The 21,120-nt window shown below is 38.5% G+C and overlaps 1 protein-coding gene across 22 annotated transcripts in view; it reads left to right on the top strand.

The window, feature by feature from the left end:
- The window catches only part of Trpm3 (transient receptor potential cation channel subfamily M member 3), a 788,425-nt gene that overhangs the window by 602,519 nt on the left and 164,786 nt on the right, over positions 1 to 21,120 (top strand). For all 22 annotated transcript variants that reach the window (XM_077108674.1, XM_077108668.1, XM_077108665.1 and 19 more), the window contains one exon: positions 7,435 to 7,558. In XM_077108674.1, coding sequence (XP_076964789.1) covers positions 7,435 to 7,558 — 124 coding nt within the window. The remainder of the gene's footprint in view (positions 1 to 7,434; positions 7,559 to 21,120) is intronic.

Raw genomic sequence — 21,120 nt, 5'->3', positions numbered from 1 at the left:
CAGCAAAACAAGCAACCTCTGCTTTAAGCAGTTCATAACCTACTGGAGGAGACGTGAAATATTTTCCCATACAATGTAATAACTACTGTAGTAGATGACAAGTGCTTTGAGAACATCATGAAAATGGTAGTCAGAGACTTTTACACAGGATGTAGGGTTTGAACTGAGTTTTAAATGATGAGTTTTGAATGATGAGCTCAGGAGTAAAGAATATTCCAAGCAGTTGACCCAGCATGTTTAAGGGCATAGTGGTATGCAAAAGTCTGGTGGACTTGGGAGATTAGTGTTTGTGGAACATGTGTGTTCAGCATTGATGGAATGATTCGTCTCTAAAGCAAACATGATTCTATCCCACCCTTTCTAAAACACTGAAAGAGTTTTCCATCACTAACAAGATAACAACATCTCAACGTACACATATATACCATAATTAGATGTTGAAGAAAGAATTCACTATGAGGTTGGTGAGGCTGATTACCACTGAACCATGGAGCAGACTGCTACTTCACAATGTCTCATCTGAACAGGAGCACTTAATGGGGTTGTCGTCAACATCATTACATCCACATATCTCTTCTTGACATATTGTGCCTTTTTCCCCATCAAGAGATGGAGGGTATTCCTTCTCTCCTCTTGAATCTGGGCTGCTCTAGAGACTGGCCTGATTAATCAAATGCAAGGAAATGACATTCTGGGGCTTCTGAGGCCAAGTCATAAGAAACCTTGAAAGTTATGCCTGTCTTCTTTTAATACTCTCACTTGGAACCCTCACTGTAGGAAAGACCAATTTCCATGCAAGTTTACCTTACATTCATCAGGGAGAGAGCAATGCATCTCAAGCTATAGCTCTCTCAGCTATTCCAGGCCAGATGCCAGACTTGGAACCAAGAAAATGACTTGGACATTACCAGAAGATGACACATGCAGAATTAAGGCCCCAGTCACACAGGCCCATCTGACCCTTGGAGGCTTCTTCAGCCATTCCAGCTGAGGCCCCAGATATCACTGGGCCAAAAGAAAAGAAAAGGTCATCTGATCTATGCTCTGTCTGGTTCATAAAATAACAATAAATAAATGCTGTTTCATACCCTTAAGTTTTGAGGTGTGTTACCTAGTAATGGATTACCAGGATATATGGTATATAACCATGTAGAGCTGAATAGTATTCCCATTAAACCCCTAAAACAGTGCCTGCCACATAATAGGTATCGGTATGGTTTGTTGAATAAATGACTAAGTAAATAAGTGTGTAAATATCTTCATGGGGTGTTTGCAAAACTCCATATAATGAAGCTTTCTAAATATAAGTATCTTCATTTCTCAAGTGTAAGAAAGAATTGGTGGTCTCTAAACCCCCTGAAGTAGAACAGTGTCTTGTCCAGCCTAAACCAAAGGACTTTCCAAGTCTACAGAGCACTATTAATTTCAGGAGAGAATTCTGCATTGTACACAAAGGACAGACCTCAGATTACCCTACTCAATAGAAAGGAATATATCAGGGACTCTTTCCTAAGAAGCATGATAGCATTTGAAAAAATAGCAAATGTTTATATAGGACTTGTTATGTGCCGGGCACTTTTCTAAGTCTTTTATGAAGATGAATTCATTTAACATTCATAAGTCTATGAGATAAGCACTATTATAATTTCCATCTTACATATGTGAAAGAACAAAGTATAAATAACTTGCACAAGGTCACACAGCCAGCTGGTGACAGCCTAAATCCAGAAAGCCTGGCCCTGGTGGTCATGATGCCTCTCTTAACAATGCTCTACTGCCTCTCTGGGGAGGATCATGCTGTTACTTTTGGCCCCAGAGCTATGGCATTTAGGAGGAAGTAGCAACTGTCACCCAGGGGATGGGAAGGAGGGGCAGAAGGAGAGTAGGGAAATGCCATTCTCTAGGACCTTAGTCAAGACACATAACTTTCTGTGTCCTTTCTGTAATTCTTGGTAATTTGCTTTGGCTTCAAACAAATGATAAAATTCCATTTTTCTTGAGAGAATTCGAGATTCTGTGGGAAATGATGTCTTTTAAGTACCAAATTATGGTATTAACAGCTTTTTATTTATATAAGAAAAATTTTCTCATTTTGTGTCTGAAGAAACTAATAGAATCTATGGGGGTCACAGGAAGGGCTCCTCTCCTCGAAAGCCATTAATTAGCTTTGAGATTAGCTCTTATACTCTTGCTGAATTCTAAATGTATTTTCTGATTTTCATATCTAGGAACAAAAATCTGATATTACAGATAATTAAATTTATTCTAAGAAAAGTATGTCTGTATGTGGGCTGTATTACCAGTGCTTTAATAGAATACTAATTGCAAACTGTGGGGAGTTTTGTTGGTTATCCTGAGCCCTGGATAAATATTGACCTATTTTAAATTACTCTGTGACTCATCTAAAAGGCTCCAGATCACAAGTGCAGCATTTAAATGGAGACACAAATGCCATAGTAAAGACATTTTCTTCACTTAAATGATTATACTTTTTATCACAAAGCACTCTAATTTTAGGTGTACCAAAAATAACATTGGTACATATGGAGTCACAAATTAACAGTTTCCATAAATAATACCACTTTGTCAAAGAGCCAATCCTAAAAGTGAAGTTTCACATAATACTACAACCATGTTTGGATGTGAAGAAATATTCAATCACTATTCCAGTGCCATAAAAAGAAATCTAAAATGGGCTTATCTCTAATTTTGCTGCTGATTAAATATCACAGTCAACATTCTTAAATTACTCCAATGTCATACAGAAGAAAAGTTGGAAGAGTTAGAAAAACAATCATTTAAAGCAGGCTCTCAGCCACAGTGGCGCACGCACACCTGTAATCCCAGAAGGGCGATCACAAGTTCAAGACCAGCCTTGGCAATTTAGCAAGACCCTAACTCAAAGAAAGAAAAGACCTAGGGGTATAACTGAGTGACAAAGTGCTCCTCAGTTTAATCCCTAGCAACACACACATACCTTCCAAAATCCTAAGGAATATGACCACAAAAGAGAGGGTCTATGAGAGAGACAGAATATAAATCTTTGTACCAAGCAGAAAATATCCAATTTAGCAAAGACTTATTTAAAAAAAGGTGAGAAGCAATCTTCAAACTATCAAATGCTCTTTGCTGTGGTCATAGTTTACCAATTTCCCCTTATCTTCCCTAGACTTGTCTGATCACCTTCAAATGTTCTCTGAACACAACATACGTGTTATACAGAAAGGAAAAGCATTTTCCTACAGACAAATAAGCTTAAATTTCTACCTGCAATGCAGATTGTTAATAAGCTAAGGACACACCAAGAGAATACATAGGAAAGGCAGCATCATGGAGACAAGACTAAATAGATTCAACTCAACATGAAGGTCATCAAGCTCTGAGATATAACGCAAATCATTTAACCTCCTTTAGGGAGGTCTCCTATTTCACCAAGTGGAACTCATACCTACTTGCCTCACAACATTGTTATGAGCGTTATCTCCCCAGCATTGCATCCTGCAAACCATGACATACTATGGATTCAGAAAATGTACGTAATCTTATTTAAAACAATTTTATTAAATGTTTGTCAAAGGCATGAGGTGTGAAATCTATCATTTCTTTGTTAAGGGGGAAATCTGAAATGTTAGGGAGCTGTTAAAGCAAAATGACACCAAAATGATGTTTTCTTCCTGATGCAATTAGAAGGATGGAGAAAAGATTGAACCAGGAATACTGGTTATTTGCCATTTAATGAATACTACATAATGCTCTGGATAGATAAAAACACTTTTGTTCTATGTCTTATCATTTTTGTTCCATTAGCAATAGGTGTTTCCACTTTGGGAAACACCAGCATACTTCTTGCATTCTGTGGACCTTGTTGCTAAGTGATTTATCCAAAGATATAACCTCAGTCAGTTGTGAAACTGGGCTCAACAGTGTAAGATTTTTCATTTCTTCAAGCTCTCCTAATCAGTAAAAACCTAAACTAGCTTAACTGCACATAATTCCTCAATTTTTTACAAAGTGGCAGACTGAATGCAAATGACAGGCAGATCTCTCAAACAGTTAATGACCTCAGGGAATTTGAATTTTATTACAGATGGTTAGCAATGGAAAACAAATTTTGAATTGTAATAAAAATTAAAGACCTGCAGATGAATGATCAGACCTATCAAGTGTCTAATCAGGGGAGTCCCTTCTGTCACTAATCATGTACAACACTTACACACACTTGACACTGCAGAACTCTCTAAACACATCCACTTGGATTTCCTGTCAAGTAGATATATGCCCAGGTATGAGTGCTCTTCAAGAAAATTAATTGGCAACACAAATGTGATTGTGTCACTTTCCTTAAATGCTTCAATGACTTCTCAATTGCCTTGGGGATAAAACCCTAAAGCTTTAACATGATTTCCCCCTTGATCTTCTCCATGAAATGGGGCTGCTCACCCTCTTCGGAGCCCCGTCCTGTTTTTCTGATTTTCTCTCTTTAATCAGATTTTCCTTGCTGTAATAAAAACCTGGGATAATCACCTTATATAAATAAAAGGTAGAAATAAAAGGTTTATTTTGGCTCATGTTCAGAGGTTTCAGTTTGGTGTTTCAGTCAGCTTTTTCACTGCTGTGACTGAAAGACCCGACCTGCACAATTGTAGAAGAGGAAAAGTTCATTCGGGATCTCACGCTTTGAGAGGTCTCAATCCATAGACAGCAGGCTCCATTCTTCCTGGCTTGGGGTGAGGCAGGATATTATGGTAGAAGGATGTGGCAGAGGGAACCAGCTTACAGTGTGATCAGAAGCAGAGAAAGAGAGACTCCACTCTCCAGATACAAAATATATACCCCATAGTCATGCCCCCAATGAACCACTTCTTCTAGTTGCACCCCACCTGTCTCCAGTTACCACCTAGTTAATCCCATCAATGATTGGTTTGCTGATTGGGTTAAGGTTATAACCCAATCATTTCTCCTCCAAACATTCTTGCATGGTCTCACATGTGAGTTTTTGGGGGACACCTTACATCCAAACCATAACAGTCAGTGACCCATTGGCTCCATTATTTGTTCATGTGGCAGCACATTATATAGTGAGAGTATGAGGCAGGGCAAACTGTTTGGCATTTCAGGATGTAAAATAAAGAGCAGAAGAGGCCTGAATGTCACTTTCAAGGGTATACCCCCAGTGACTCAAAACCTCCAATAGACCCCAGTTCTTGAAGCTTCCACCCTCTCCCAATGGCACCAATATGGAGGCCAAGCCATCACCACATGAGCCTTTGGAGGACATTCAGGATCCAAAGTATGATACTCTCCATACTCCAGTCATACTTACTTCCTTTTATCTTCTCCAAAAAGAGGCCTGTTCATACCACATTCATCTACTCTTTCGCAGCAGCTGCATCACTCTAATCCTGTGAATGCTCATCCTTCAAGTCTCAGATGAAATAGCATTTTCTCAGAGAGTCTTCCTTGAACCCCTCAGATTATCTGTCATAATCTTCTCTACTTCTTGAACACTGAGACTGCAGTTGAATTGCTGGTGAATGTCATTATATTCTACTGGCACATAACTCCCTGAAGTGGGAAGTGTATATATCTTTTCTATCCCTGTCTCTCTGGCATATACTACAGTGTCTGGCACTAAGTAGACATTTGCCATTCATCTGCTAAGAAGAGATACAGTAGAGCTAACTAGAATAACCTAGAAAATCTTGAGAGAAGATTTGGTATCATTTCCCCTCCCCCCAAACACCATCTGGACCATTCTCTTTTTCTAAATATTGATTTGGATCTTTCTGGAGAAGGATGGGTGAAGGGGGAACTCAATCTTCCATCCATCTGAGTGACTTTGAAGGTCCTGGGTGTGGTTCCATCCTGGGGGATGCTATCCTTTTCAAAATAGGACCACTGTAATATCCAACCCAGTGGGCTCAGATAAACCCCACACAAGCCAGAGCATAGCAGGGCACTCAAAAGACAACCTTCTCAAGTATCTTGCTTTCTCTTAAGCAATAAAAATCAGGCTTATTTTCATGTTGAAGGAAATCCCACAACTATCTACTCCAGTAGCCACAGTAGTGAATAGAGGAAGACATGTGATACACTTGGGGCAAAAAGAGGCAGCATGGTAGGATGGCGGGAGCACTGGCCAAAGAGTCAGAAAAGCAGTTCTTGTTCTGAAAACTAGGTTCTGGTTCTGACTCTGCCACTTATTTCCTGTGTGACCCTAAACATTTGGATCCTACTAGCTAAATGCCCTGGCTTTAGAATTGAACAAATCTATTGTCTGTTGGGGGTATTATCATTTACTATTTTATCTAAGAGTTGCTGATACTTCAATAATATAGGCAATGTGCAGATTGTAAAATACTGGACAAATTATGGAAAATGTTCCACTGGTCCTTAAGAGAACTTTGATCCTTTTGCTTTTGAACAGTGTCTGTTAATAACAAAATGAGCTTTCATTCCCTGCTATTTGATGGCTCCTTTTCTCATCAAGCTAGTGAGAGAGGAGTTAAAAATTAGTTGTGACTGATACATATTCAGACATAACTGTGTGTCGATTGATGTGATGCATCTCCCCTACTTTCATTCATTCTTCTATAGAAAAACCGTCTTTTAATAAAATAGCCAGTATGATACCTTCTTATGGATCAGACTTTTGTTCACTGCAACAGAGCAAAACTTGATGTAAAGAGTGATGACCTGAATCATAAGCTGGATAGGCTACCACCTGTATGCTTATTTTTTTAAAGGAAACATAAATGCTCTTTCTGCTTATTGATGCTCAAAAATTCATGATTTATATAACTTTTCTTTGCACAATTAGAGAAAACTTTGCAATTTACAGGGAAGTGATATAGTCAATTCTTACCAAGATACAGATTATTAATTTGAAAGTGTTTTCTGTTGACAATTTGAGGAAGAGGACATTAAACACATGCCATATGGGGGGATAAAAGGAAAAGAGCAACAACAACAAAACGAAATCAATCTTCCTACTTTACTCTGTTAGGTTCTGAAACATTAAAAGGGATTTATTTTTAAATGTACTCTTTTTAAATTATCTCAATTGAAGTAACTATTTTGAGAATAATACAGGAAGACAATCTTATTATCTAAATTCCTCATAATGCTTTCTTGTGTTCTATAACATTTCCATTGCATTCTAGGGTCACTATGGTTAACAATAATTGCACTGGATATTTCAAAATAGCTAAAGAGAGGATTTTAAGTATTACCACAAAGAAATGCTAATTGTATGAAATGCTGGATATGCTAAATACTATGGTTTAATTATTATACAATGTATCAGGTTTTGAAATATCACACCATGCCCCATAACTATGTATGATTATGTGTCAATTAAAAATAAATTTTAAAAAGAAATGCATATCAAAGAGGAGCTGGGTTGACCTATTTGACATTGGTTTTTATTTGCAGACTTATAAATGAATCTTTGAGGGACCAGCTACTGGTGACTATACAGAAGACCTTCACATACACCCGAACCCAAGCTCAGCATCTGTTCATCATCCTCATGGAGTGCATGAAAAAGAAGGAATTGGTATGTAATCCCCCATGGGTGGCAGAGGCCTTCTCCATGTGACCCAAATATTTTCTTGAATCATGCACCATTTTTCTCCCCCTGGTCGAGCTTACAACCCTCCTCAGGCTCACTGGTCCCACAAGTTTCCTCACCTAAATAGCAAAGACACAAGTCTTTCAGCCTTGGATTTAATGAAGCATGTGCAGCAGGGTTTTAGCATAATTTCCTTTTAGAGCTCATCTGAATGCTTCCAACTGCCTTAACCAAATGAATTGAGCAAAAATAGGTTTCCTCCTGGGAAATGCTCAAGTTGATCCTTTCTTGGGTTTGGGGTTTCACTTGCTGGTAAGTAGCAAGTCATTCATAGTACTTTGTGGCAAATATCTTTAGTGACAGCATCCAAACTAATCTGCTAATGCATCATGGTGGAAAATGAAGAGACATACCCAAGAAATGCTAGTAATATCTGTCTGCAGTTTCTGAAATGTCGTCTAGTAGCTATTGAAACCTTTCTTACATCAGAAAAATGTCTAACAAATGTGGTATAAGGAGAGGCCCTCTGGTTAGGGTAAACAGAAATAACATGAGCAAACATTTAACACTTGCTGTACGCCAAGCAGGAAGCTGAATCTTTACATCTACTAACTGGTTCCATCTTTGTCTTGATCAGGGAGGTATGATTATTGCCTTTACCTTACAGATGAGGAAACATGGACTCACTTGATTAGTAAATGAGAAGCTAGGACTCAAAAAACAGCGTTTTTTGTGGTTTTTTTTCTCAATTGTCTCATTGAGGCCAATGTAGTAAATCGCCTGTTGAGTATATTCCATCAGTTCCCATCAGGCCTCAGTTTGCAAAGACTATTTTCAAAGATCATTTGAGTCCAGCTGGTGACAGTGGTAGCAAAACATTTTAAAGTAGAATTGATTATATTAAGCAAGAGGCATCTCTGGAAAGCATCCACACAGCCTTTGTGAGAAGTCTTCTGTCAGCTTCTGGGTTTGGGAGGAAACTAAATGGGGAGAAAATGGGGCATGTCTGGTCCAAATGGGGAGAAAATGCATGTCTAATCTTGATTATCCAAAGCCTGGCCACCACAGACACACACACACACACACACACACACACACACACACACAGAGAGAGAGAGAGGGAGAGAGAGAGAGACAGGCAGACAGACAGACAGACAGACAGACCAAACCAGCAGTTAGGGTACATGGTCATGACTGCTCTTTTCCCTAGAGCCTCTACCATCCCTGACAGTGCCACCCATGTGCAGCATCCTCCCATCTCAAATTCAGTTCTTTCCACATCTCAGCTCACTTGCTTCCTCCCAAGAAGGAGGTGCCTAAAACTTGAGCTTCCACAAGCCACAGTATGGATTTTCCTGAGTACTGATGATTTTCCAATATTGAGGCCAAAGCTCACTGTAAAAACTTACCAGAGCTATATATTGCAGTCCTGCAAATTTCCCAGAAAGGCAATTCTAGTAAAATTCTAGGAACCAACTGGAGGTCATAAAACCAAATGAAGCTAAATGGACTTCTCTGGGTAGCTCATGGGACTGTTCTGCAAGACGCTGCCTGATAACAGTTGTGTTGCTTAATCGTGATCACTGCTACAAAGGTCAGCTGCATTGTAATCCAAGTTGTTCATTATAAGAAATGTGAAATAGTCCTTACTCCAGGCTAAGTAAATGCATCCTGACCAGACAGTAAGTCATCTTCTATTCACATCTAGGCAGAAAAGTTAGGGTTTTTAAGATTGTAACTGTAATTAAAATAACTTCCATTTCTGAGGGGCTATTTATGTGCCTGGACAGGACTAGATGTTTTACAAATAAAGTGGATATGAGGTAGCCATTTTTTCCTTCTCTTGCAGAGACATTTAGAGGTGAGGAAATGCATACACAGCCAGGAAAAGGAGAGCTAGAACTGCCTTATTACAGTGTTATCCACTCACCAGGCTGCATAGCACATAACACAAAACAAAGCATTACATAGTGAAATTCCTCTTTCATATATTTGTCAAGTTTCCATCGATTCCCTTTACAAACTGCTTGGACTATAATATTCTGAGCCCAATCTAATATTTGCCAAGTTCAGTTAAGGGGTTTAGTTTTAAGGCTTATGTGGTTTCTTTCTCCTGCCAGACTCCAGTGAACTTGCATAGAAAAGACCCACATTGAGAATTTAGCTTATGTCACATGGGTCTCAAGCCAGTGTGGTCTCATGGAAAATATGCCTTGAAGGTCCTTTGAGGTGTCCAGGCAGGTGAGGCCACCCCTCACGACATCACCACATGGAGATGTTGCTATACTTTCTCCTCACTTCACAGTTTTGAAGAAATTAATTTCTCCTGTTTACTCAAAAGCTGTCAACAGATGTATCCTCCCATAAACTACCCTGTGGGATAATTCCATCAATTTATTTGCATACAAAAAGAAAAACTGTCCACAACAACATATTAATCTGAGAACATATTTAAGAATTCAGACTTTAATAATCATCCCCCACCGCCCTTCTTCCTCAAGAGTCATCTGGCCATAAAGAACAGTGAAAATAGTACCCAAGTGGCCATCCCCTCCTTGAGGCTGATTCTATATATAGAAACCTCCTCCTTCCAGAGGCTGGTGCCAGCTTCTTCTCCTCCTGTTGCTGCCTCCCAGGGCTCCTGCCTACCCTCTGAGCTCCTGCAGAAGCCCTTCCCCCATCACCATTGCCAACTTACCAGCCCCATAGGGAGGGAAAAATTTCCTTTTGATACTCTACAGTGGAGAAGGACCCACTGGACTCAGCATTGCAAGCCCCATAATATGTATAGCCCTCAAAAAGTCACAGTGACAGACAGCAGTGGCCCAGCTGCTACTTCACCACCTCCATTTCCAAGCCAATAATTTCTATCGACTCTCCTCTCCTAGACCTCCCAGGATATGGTGCTATTCACCTTTCCATCACCTCCCAGTCAAATCTAGGACTTACATCTGTACTCAAAGCTGATGCTGCTCCAAAATCCAATGCTTTGAAACCTACTTTTTCCTCCAAACACAACTGCCCTACTTGTCCCTGCCCCTACACTGCTTCTTCCTTGATATTGAACCTGACCTTGAATGCCAAACCTCCCTATAATTCATTAGCCTAAGACCAAATGCCCAAGTAATCCATGTGGAAGTATGCCTAGATTGCACCTTTCGTTTATTTCCCTGTGCCTTGAGAGTACATGCTATGTATTTCTACCCTAGGTTCTCACACCTGTGTGGCCCTCTGCTCTGTCCCAGTGCTTCTCTGAACCACCCACAAAGCTGAGCCATTTGGTTCTCATTCTCCTAGGCCTTCAATAACATAGAGCAATCCTTGTGTTTGTCTTTAATTCATAGCCACTCTCTTTCCCAACAGTTGTTCCAAGTCTTTTATGTTGCAGTTTTAAACCACACTCACATTTTTAATGTATTTTAAATGCTCACCCTGTGCTGATTAGCTTTTCCTGTTTAAGACTTTTCTATTCACTATATTTGTAGTTTGATAAATTTCCATTTGAGAATCTGTTTATCGGCCTTTTGTGTTTTGAACTTTTTGCCTCTTAATAAACTCTTATCCCAATGACAAAAAGATGCCCTATAGTTTCTTCTAAACCATGTATCTAGCTTCATCTTTCACATGTAATGCACAACCAATCTATAATTGGCTTTCTGTATATAATACAAAGTAAGGATGACTAATTCACCCTGCATTTCTCATTCATTGGTCCAACCTTACGTCACATAATGCCCGCTCTGTCATAATCCAGTTTCCGTACCTACCTACCAAAAGACTTTCCTAATCAGCAAAGCTCTATAATAAGCCCTGATTATGGTAGGGAAAGTCACCCTGCCAGTTGTTTTTCTCTAGGAATGCCAGCTTATTTTAGCCCCCACTCATAAATTTTAAAGTCCGTTTGTCAGATTGCTTGTGTCCCCCCCCCCCAGTACAGAAACCAAAAATTATTAATTTATGCCCTTAATATTCAACAGAAGGCTTATCCTTCAAAGAAAGCGAGGGCTGTACATTTAAGCTTCCCCCATGCCCTTCCCCTCCATATGCATGTGATGGGATCTTGACTGATGCTTTATTTATTCAATCTGGTATCAAAAGAACTAGTATCCTTTTTCTAAGATCATTCTTAAAACTTGGGCTACATATCCCATCACTTAACACTTCCTCTGTGATCTTTCCCTAAAGATCTGTGGTTTTGAGCAGTAGCCCTCTCCACTCTTCCCTCTGCATTGAGTTCTACCTTCATCTTCTGCCTCCCTACAGATCCAGGGACACTGGGCTCCTCTGTTGCCCTTCAGCTTCCATTCCCCCCCCCTTTTCCTTGCCCTTTCTCGCTGCTTTCACCCATAAATGTTGACACTACCTGAAGCTTTGTTCTCAATCTCTTTTTTTGTCATTTTTTAAAGAGATTTTAAAGTTTTCCACAGTAGGAGACTTCTCCTTGAAATTCTGTCCAGTTTTTTCCTTTATATATTTTGAGATTGCTATGAAGTTCATAAACTTTTAAAACTAGCCCTATTCCAGTGAGTTATATTTCTATCATTATTCAACAACCTTATTTATTCCCGACAATTGCTTTTCAGTTCATCCGATGTTAATACATTTATATCGGCTTCTTTTTCAGACTTTTCTGGAAAAGTAAATTTCCATTATCTTTTTTATTTCCAACTTTGTTATGTGGGTTTCTTGAAAATGATATATAGCCTTTTCTAAAAATGTATTAGAAGCTCTAATGTTGAATGATAAATTTAGATTATTTCCATGTTTTCTGCACTATTTACTCTGAATAACTTTTATGTTTTATTCATTAAGATACACTCCCCTACTGAGTCTCATTTAAGGATTTCACTCTAGTATCCTTTTTTTTTTCCCTTGGCTTTGACAATGTCCTCTTTGGAAATTACTCACAAACCTATCTCTGGCTCTAACCTTTTTCTCACTGTCTCCACAATGATCATTGCAACTTACAGGTGGACATTTCTTTGTCACTTCAAGTTTAACAGGTCCAGGAACAAAAATCAGTCTCTCTAATACCATCAAATACCTCCCAACCCTATGCCTGCACAATACTCCCTCTTCCAAGTCTTATTTAGTTCCCTCAGTCTTGGCTTTTTGCTTCTCCTTACCACATTGTCACCCAGACAATAATTGCCAAGTCATCCTGATTTTATGTTGGCTGTGTGTCTCACATTTGCCTCTTCTCCCTTGATTCCAGTAACCACCATTATTTTCTTCAACAGGACCACTTAAGGTAGGAGGGCTTCCTACTTGATCTCTTCATCTCCAGCTTTTTTCACATACTGCTCCAGGCTTTATCTTTTGGGACCCAGTTCTGATTTTTGCCCCTGCATTGCTGAGATAGCTTCAAGGACTTCCTTTTGATATTGACTAGTGTCCAAACCATTTAATGTAACTTTGGGGACCCTCAGTCTGAATGAAGCCTGGTATTTCATTCCTACATGGTTTATTATTTCCCTTTCCTGCCCTGTTCCCCAAATAATTCAGGCTTTCCAAATTCCCATAGTATCCTTAACCCAAAAAGTAATTCTGTTCTGTTGCCAGTTCCACTTGCTCAAATGACATGGAGCTGCAAGCATCCAATAGTAATATCTCATCCTTGTCTACTGTGATTTTCAATAGAATAGTTCATGGTGTCATTCTATCTGGTTGCCTGGTAGTCTGGGTCTAAGCTGCCATGCATCACTGATCACACAGGGTCCCTACACTATTTATTGTATGTGTAACTCTGCTAGGATGAGTGGTTATAACAACCTGTATTAAATTATAATTGTCTTAAATGAGATACCTGGCAGTGACTGGCAAAAAAATATATATATCAATAATTATCCGCTGAATCTACATCTACAGCATATGAACTTTATCCATTATATGTCTCTTATACACAAAATAATTCATATCCATATTTTCCCCCATATAGGTAAAATATGAGACCACATTTAACTGTGTTGAAAAATAATATGTTGGATACAACCAATAGTTTTTACTCATTTCTTGACTTCTCCAAGATGACATTAGAAAATGGTGGGGTAGGAGCGGGAGGCAGGGATCTGAATTGTATTCTTCTTACCTTAGAATCTAGACACTTTGCAGTTTTTTCTATTTTGTTACTTGTTTTTTGGCAAATTTCTTCAAGAATCATAATAACTTTTTTATTATTTCTTAACCCTATCTTGTCATTTCTAAAATAAGGTACTTATTCAAATGACTTGGTTTAGTTTTATGTTATGTATTGAGAATTTATTGCAGCCCTCATAGCCTGAATGTAAAAGGGTGGGGGAGAATAGCTTTCTAATCATGATTTGTAATAAAATTAAAATCTTATTCTCCTGATCACTTCTTGGGGACTTTTGAAATGTATTTCATAGTCTTCATGGTATGGTAAAAGGGCTTTCTACCTTTTCACTGTATGTAATGGCACATGCCCATAATCCCAGCAGCTTGGGAGGCTGAGGCAGGAAGATTCTGAGTTCAACACCAGCCTCAGTAACTTAATGAGACCCTAAGCAACTTACTGAGACTTTGTCTCAAAATAAAAAATAAAAAGGATTGGAGATGTGGCTCAGTGGTTGAGCACCCCTGGGTTCAATCCCCGGTTAAAAACAAAACAAAACTTACTTAATTATAGTTGTTCTCATTTGCAATGTTTAATCTAAATGAAGAAGCCAACATTTGAAGAAGAGTATTAAGTGCACTTACTTAGTTCAACAACTCAGGATGCACAGGAAAGAAAAAGTGATTTTTCCTTAAATCTCATAAGTACAGAGGCTTCCAACAACACTGTTTTAGTCCAGGCTGCAAAATATCATGAGCTAAATAGCTGAGAAATAAAAAAACTTATTGCTCAAAGTTCTGGAGGCTAGAAGTCCCAGACCAAGTTGCCAGCAGATCTGGCATCTAGTGAAGACTTCCTCAGAGGTGGTGACTTCTTGCTGCATCTTCACATGGCAGAAGGGATGAGTAAACTCCTTCGGGTCTCTTTTATAAGGACACTAGTCCTGTTCAGGAAGATGAAGCCTCTATGACCTAATCACTCCCCAGATGCCTCTAATTATCATTACCCCGGAGATCAAGATTCAGCATATAAATGAATAATGGAGACACCAATGTTCAGATCATGGCAATCACATGGACATCTACTAGTAGACATGAGAGGGAGGTAGTTTGAGAGGAGAGTTAAGGGGACTTGGTGTCTACCTTTACTTAGAACATAATGCAGAACCAATGTGAGAAGCTCAACTTAATGGGCTAGGTTACTGCTCTGCCTTAGCAGCTGATGATATCATTATCATCATATTCTCTTGGGTAGAGCATCTTAAGGCAGAAAAGCCAAGGATGTACAAAATGTGCTAATGGAATAAGTGGAAGCAAAGACATTAGATTATCACTTTTGCATCCTTTTTAGTAACTTCTGTAGCATTTGACAGTGGCAACCTCCTCTTCCCTCTAAACTTACTTTCCTATGGGTTCCCTTTAGACTCTCAATTTTCTGTTTCCTTGTCATTTCTTACAATTCACTTTCCCTTTCCACTGTTAGTTCCTCTTATTTCTCCCCCATTCTATAAACAGATGTTTAAATATTCATTCTTGGCTCTTTTCCCTTCATTCACTGTTATGACTTCTGCTACCATTTTCATTTAAACAATTCCCAAAAGCACAAATAGCTAGCCTCGTCTTCCTCTAAGCTTCTGCATTTCCAACTTCCACGCTCACTCATATACCCTCATCCTTCTTTGCCAAGCTATCGCTATTTTAAACTAGCCTGATTTCCCTTAGTCAAATATCTACCTGACAACCCTTTTACACAACAGGGGTTGGCAAAATAGTAAAATTTTGCATGCCAGATAAGCTCTCCATAACATATTCTTCTTTGCTCATTTGTTTTTAAACACTCTTTAAAAATGTAAAAGCTATTTTGAACTTATTGGTGATATAAAAGCAGACAGTGAACAGAACTTGATCTGCAAGCACAGATTTGATTGCATCTTAACATTATAACACTAGATACTTCTCACTGAAGCACAGAGTCAATCACATAATTCATCTAAATATATTTTAAAGTTTTGCCTATAAGTCCATGTTTTAATTCCATTTCTTTTTTTATTTGTAAAGTATTTATTATAATCTTAAATTTATAGATAAACCTATTGTTTCTCCTTCAGTGTGTGTAATGTACATATTTAAGTGTTTCATAAAAGAACTGGTAATCTCTCTGTTTCCCTTATATAAGTCTTCCTCTAGTGGACAGTATGTACTGAATAAAGAAGCTTTATTTCTGAAGATCTGGGAATTACTTTCCAGAGTATTCAGTACATACTATCTATTCCTTCTTTAAGGACCCTTCATAATTTAAAAAAAAAATGCTTGGAGATCACTTTAATTAATTTCCTACTTTCCTGAATGTGTTCAAGCTTAGAGCATTTTCTTTAGCCATATTCAATTATCAAACTACCATGTCCTACTATGTATATGTGTATGTGTGTATATTTATGTGTGTGTGAATATATATGTATTATATATACGCACATGCACACACACAAACCTGGGATAACCTTAACTCCTGTTTGTAATGCTTATGCCTTATCATTTATTATTTATATACATCGAAAACTTCCCACATAAGCTTGAGAGCCAAATCTGTGTCTGGTTCACTTTTGGTTTTCCTTGTACTCACTCATGCCTAATTGTGCTTAGCACCATAGCATATACAACGCAGACACTCAATAAATCTTCATTTAATGGATGAGTGGGTGTATGAATAGATTCAGATGAATATACATTAGTGAGGATGATACATATTCAATATCCATAAATTTCATTAAAATCTCTACTAACGGTAGCATATCTCCTTAGGGAGTTATAGACTCAGTTTATGAACCTAGATTTGATTCAGGCCCATCTGCTTAAGTTGTTGGACCTCTGAGAGGGAACTTAATCTGATAGTTGTGAGGAACAACTCTAAAAGCAGACAAACCTAGATTCCAAATCTGGCTTCACTTGAGTGACTCAACCAGCAGTAGTCCCAGAATCCTCAGCTTTAAAAGAGTGATAGTAATAGCCCTGTTTTCTAGGATCTGCCATACTTAGGGATTTCTCCTTTTTGGTTCAGACTATGCTTGGATTTTTTTTTTTAAGCAACAAGACATACACCAATACACAAAATGTTAAAACTGGTCTGAGACTTCCCATATACCCTACTGAATGCAAGGCTAAGAAGTAACTAGATATTATAACTTCCCATTCTCTACATATGGGTCCTAAGCTTCAAGCTGATGAACCTCCTTTAGACCTGGACAAGACAGAGGCCTGTTGTCTGTGTCTTTACAAAGGAGCCTCTGGCAGCCCAACTCCACCACTTTCCAAGGCAGGTAGATTTATTATTTTCATAAGGACAGATCAGAAGCCTCTCCTGGCATCAAAGCACAACTCACCCTTAGGAACAATGTATCTGTCCTTTCATAATAAAAGTCAAGCATGCATTACTTCTAGATAAATAAGTTTTCTCTCCTTTTGCAGATAGGCATCCTGGGTCTGAGAAAGAACCACAAACTCAAAGATGTGATTCACCAGGAGGCCAAGGCCGGAGGATTGTAAATTCAAACCCAGCCTCAGTAACTTAGTGAGGCCCTAAGCAACTCAGTGAGACCCTATCTTTTATAAAATATTAAAAAGGGCTGGGGATGTGGCTCAGTAGTTAAGCATCTCTGGGTTCAATTCCTGGGAGGGTGGGGGGGGGGGGAGAGAGAGAGAGAGAGAGAGAGAGAGAAAAGATAGATTGATATAGTCTTGTCAGTCTCTTCATATCACAAACAGAGGGTAGTTAGTGTTACCTGGCAGGCTGAGGTCTCAGCACCACTTGGGACATATTCCTGAGAATTATCAATACTCCTTTACTCATGATTGTTTCGAGAGTTAAGAGTTTTTACTTGTATGAAGAATGTTAACCATGTGTGTGGAAGCACTCAGTAGTTGTTTAGTTATCATTACAGTTATTCTACCAGTAACTACAGGCACCAATCAGAATATAAGCACAGATGTCTTTTTACCTGGCATTCTCTGCAATCCTAGTTAAAATTGCCAATGGGTCATTCGTCGATACCCATGATGTGTCATTCTATCTTCAGGTTCCATCTTCCCTCAACTTAATGGGCAAGAGTACAGTCAAGATGAGACATGTTCCTCTTTTATCATCCAAGAGGTTAAAAGTCAAGACCACTTTCTTTAGAACATAACTAAATGTTAAAAGCTAAATATTAGAGATCTGACCATAGTTCACTATAATATTGATGCATCTGACAAGAAAATTCAAATACTCTATTGTACACGGCATTTTAAGATAACCAGAATTTTTACTTACAGCTTTCCACCACATCATATTTCTGTGAATTTGTGTAGTTTCTAAAACACATTTCAAAAATGTGTCTATACAAATACAGCTTGAAGATGTAGCATTGTTGTTTGGCAATGTTTCCTCTCTAATAATATATCGATAAGTCTAATGCATTTAGCAGATCTCTTTCAGACTCTCCAGGGGCCCTCTGGAACATCCTCAAATTAGTCAAAAGACCATCTAGAACTCAACTTTGGGAAGTTTGTCAAAACAAAGGTATAAAGCTCTTGATCAAGATAGAATCAAAAGTCACTGTAAAATAATCACCATTCATTTAACCAAAGTAACAAACACAAAGGCAATCAGACTCCAAAGGCAAATATGAAACAAACCACAAAGCCATGGGAAAAGTCCCCGCTCTTTGACAGAGAGGACTCAGTGGTCAAAAGACCTACTAAAGCTCCATTCCCTACTAATTCTCTAGCACACAAAAAAAAAAAGATTCTAATTTTACACATAATTTTGCTCAATTCTTAGAAAAACTTACAATTCCATTCTAATTTTAGCCAGCTTGGTCACATATAAAATTCCTTTTACCAGAGTCATCTTTTATACCTTCTATAACCTTTTTAACCCTTCAGTTTCAACATTACTTAATAATGAAATGACCTCTGAACAACCAAACTAGGAAAAAATTACTCTTCCTCAACTACAAAATAAAATGTCTTCTGTACCTTACAGCTTCACTTACCAAGAGACACCTTCCCTTCTTCACAAAAGAGGTTATTTCTAATTTTAATTGCCATATACTAGAAGGTTTTTTTTAAAAAACTCCTAGCAAATTTCTAGTGAAAACCTAGGAAGCAAACAATCTTGAACAGACCTATACCAGATTTTGTAGAAGAACACCATTTAATCTATTCATTATCAAATATTCATCTGAGACCAGTTGCTTGTCCGGTACTGGATAAATGGCAACAAAAATGGCTGGCAACCATTCACCTATTTACAGACACTAACAGGGATAGAATGAATGGAAAGTCCCATTTCTTCTTAGCATTTACAACAATCACAAATTTTCTGTGTTTCCTTAATCTGTGGTAGGAATGTCTTCTTTCTCTTATGACACTCCATGAAGGAAGAAACAACATCTACCTTGGTTATCATTATACCCATGGCCCTTGTAGAATGTTATGCATATAGGAGATAATCAGATCTCTCTAAATGAATGTATTCTTTAACGTTTTAAAATTATTCAAGACACATTCCACATTCTCAGTGAAAGCAGTGAATAGCTGTCTTCTCTTCAGAATAATTCCTAGTAGCCTTCCCCAAATAAAGGTAACTGGGAACTCGCCCTGGTCAGAGTCATACTTAATCCTATCTTCAGACTCTCTTCCTCCAACACAGAACAGAAACCAAATGGCCGAGTAGCAAATTCCAGTATTTTAACTCAAAAACTCAGATATTTCGTAAGTCTCTACCACTCGGTTTGCCACAACGTGACTCCAACACTTTAAGCCACTGACAAAGATTCTTGACACTACAAGTTCATCCAAACTTCCATCTCATTTATATTCAACCACTTTATTCATTCTTAACTAAGCTTAAGTTTTTCATTAAACAAAGCCAGCCATTGAAGATGTTCAGGAAATGCCACCCCAAAGCACATTGCTCTGGTATACTAATTTGAAAAACAGAAAAATGTGAGATTTTACAAGTTCCCCTCCATTTACTCAGAGTCCCCAAAGGAACTCAACTATTATCAATCTGGGAAAATTAACTCCTATCAAGAAGTTAGGAAGGATACTTTCACCACATCCAGAGAGACCGTACTGCAACTCGTTTTCTGTTTTCTAAGGGCTCACACATCTTCTCCCAAAACCGTTTACTGAGAGAGTTTTTCCTCACCCCATGACCATTTCTCTCATTTCAGCAAGGGGGTTGATCAAAGGACTATTGTCCTTTTCTTGGTGGACCTAATTACTGTCCTGAAAAAGTTGTTTGCTAGGTTTCTGATTTTATGAGCAAATTTGGAGCCTAAATACCATTACCTGTCAAGACAAAGAAAAGCAAAAAGGAGGAGACCTAGTAAGCCAAGAGTCAAAGGTGAGGCATGGTGGATAAACCCAAGTCTTTTTGCTTCTCTGTGAGCACTTCTAGTGATTGCATTCTTCCTCTTTTACAGAGCAGAGAAGCCAGCCCCTAAGTGGAGACTTCCTCCACTGGGCCCAAATTTCCCTCACAAAGATAGATCTCAAAAGAACAAAAATAGGCAGTTTCCCAGCCCAGTCAGTTTTCTCTTAACTGCTGAGGTCAGGGCAGACAAATCATCTTCCAGGCTGAGATACTTTCATTATAGTTCTAGATAAAAGATTTTAACCAAGGCATAAATATGGTTAAAGAAGCAGACCCCATTAATCTAAAAGCTGAACTGAAATAAACAATTTTTCCTGTATACAATTTTTTAAAATGCATCCCATCATTTCTTCACAGTTTTTGATCCCCATTTCCCAAACCATTCAAAATTTCAACTTCCTCATTTTGGTCACTGAATTCCAACTCTTTCTGGTAAAGTTCATCTGTTTCTCTAAAAAGAAAGTACAAGTTCTTGCAATTCTTATTCATGAAATTGTCTGGAGTTCCAAACACTGGGCCCAGTCCAGTTTGCCTGACCTAACAGCCACTAAAAAACCCTAAAAGGTCATCATCTGTCCTCTCCTAGAACAAACTGACCCTTGGTACCCAAACCAAAGTAATGTGCTTACTCAAAGCGTAAAGTAACCTGAATGGGGTTCCAAAAGGTGGAGTTCTAGATTCTCTGGATCCAGAACCACCCATATCTTCCTATCTTTCAATAAATAGCCTTATCTGCTTCTACTGAACAGTTAATTTTTGTCTGACCCAGACATCCGTGGCCTCTTATACAGGAGCCAGTCCTGTTTCCATTGCTACTTTCAAACTCTCTCCTGATTTCAATTTCTATACATGAATGAGTTTGTCAGGATGAACCCAACTACTATGGATAACCATAAAGCTCTAATAAAAAATAAAAATAAAAGTTTGTTCAAGAAAGCTCAGAGACCTCAGAGCACAAATCCATGAAGCTTCAAAATTTGAGAGAACTTACAATCCCCAGATACTACAAGAAAACAGTTCAAAACAGGCTCAGGGCATTCCCATACCCGGATGCTTGATG

This window comes from Callospermophilus lateralis, chromosome 2, assembly GCF_048772815.1.
Source record: "Callospermophilus lateralis isolate mCalLat2 chromosome 2, mCalLat2.hap1, whole genome shotgun sequence".
Taxonomy (NCBI): Eukaryota; Metazoa; Chordata; class Mammalia; order Rodentia; family Sciuridae; genus Callospermophilus; species Callospermophilus lateralis.
The sequence above is the reverse complement of the archived record's forward strand: the minus strand, read 5'-3'. Positions and strand labels throughout refer to the sequence as shown.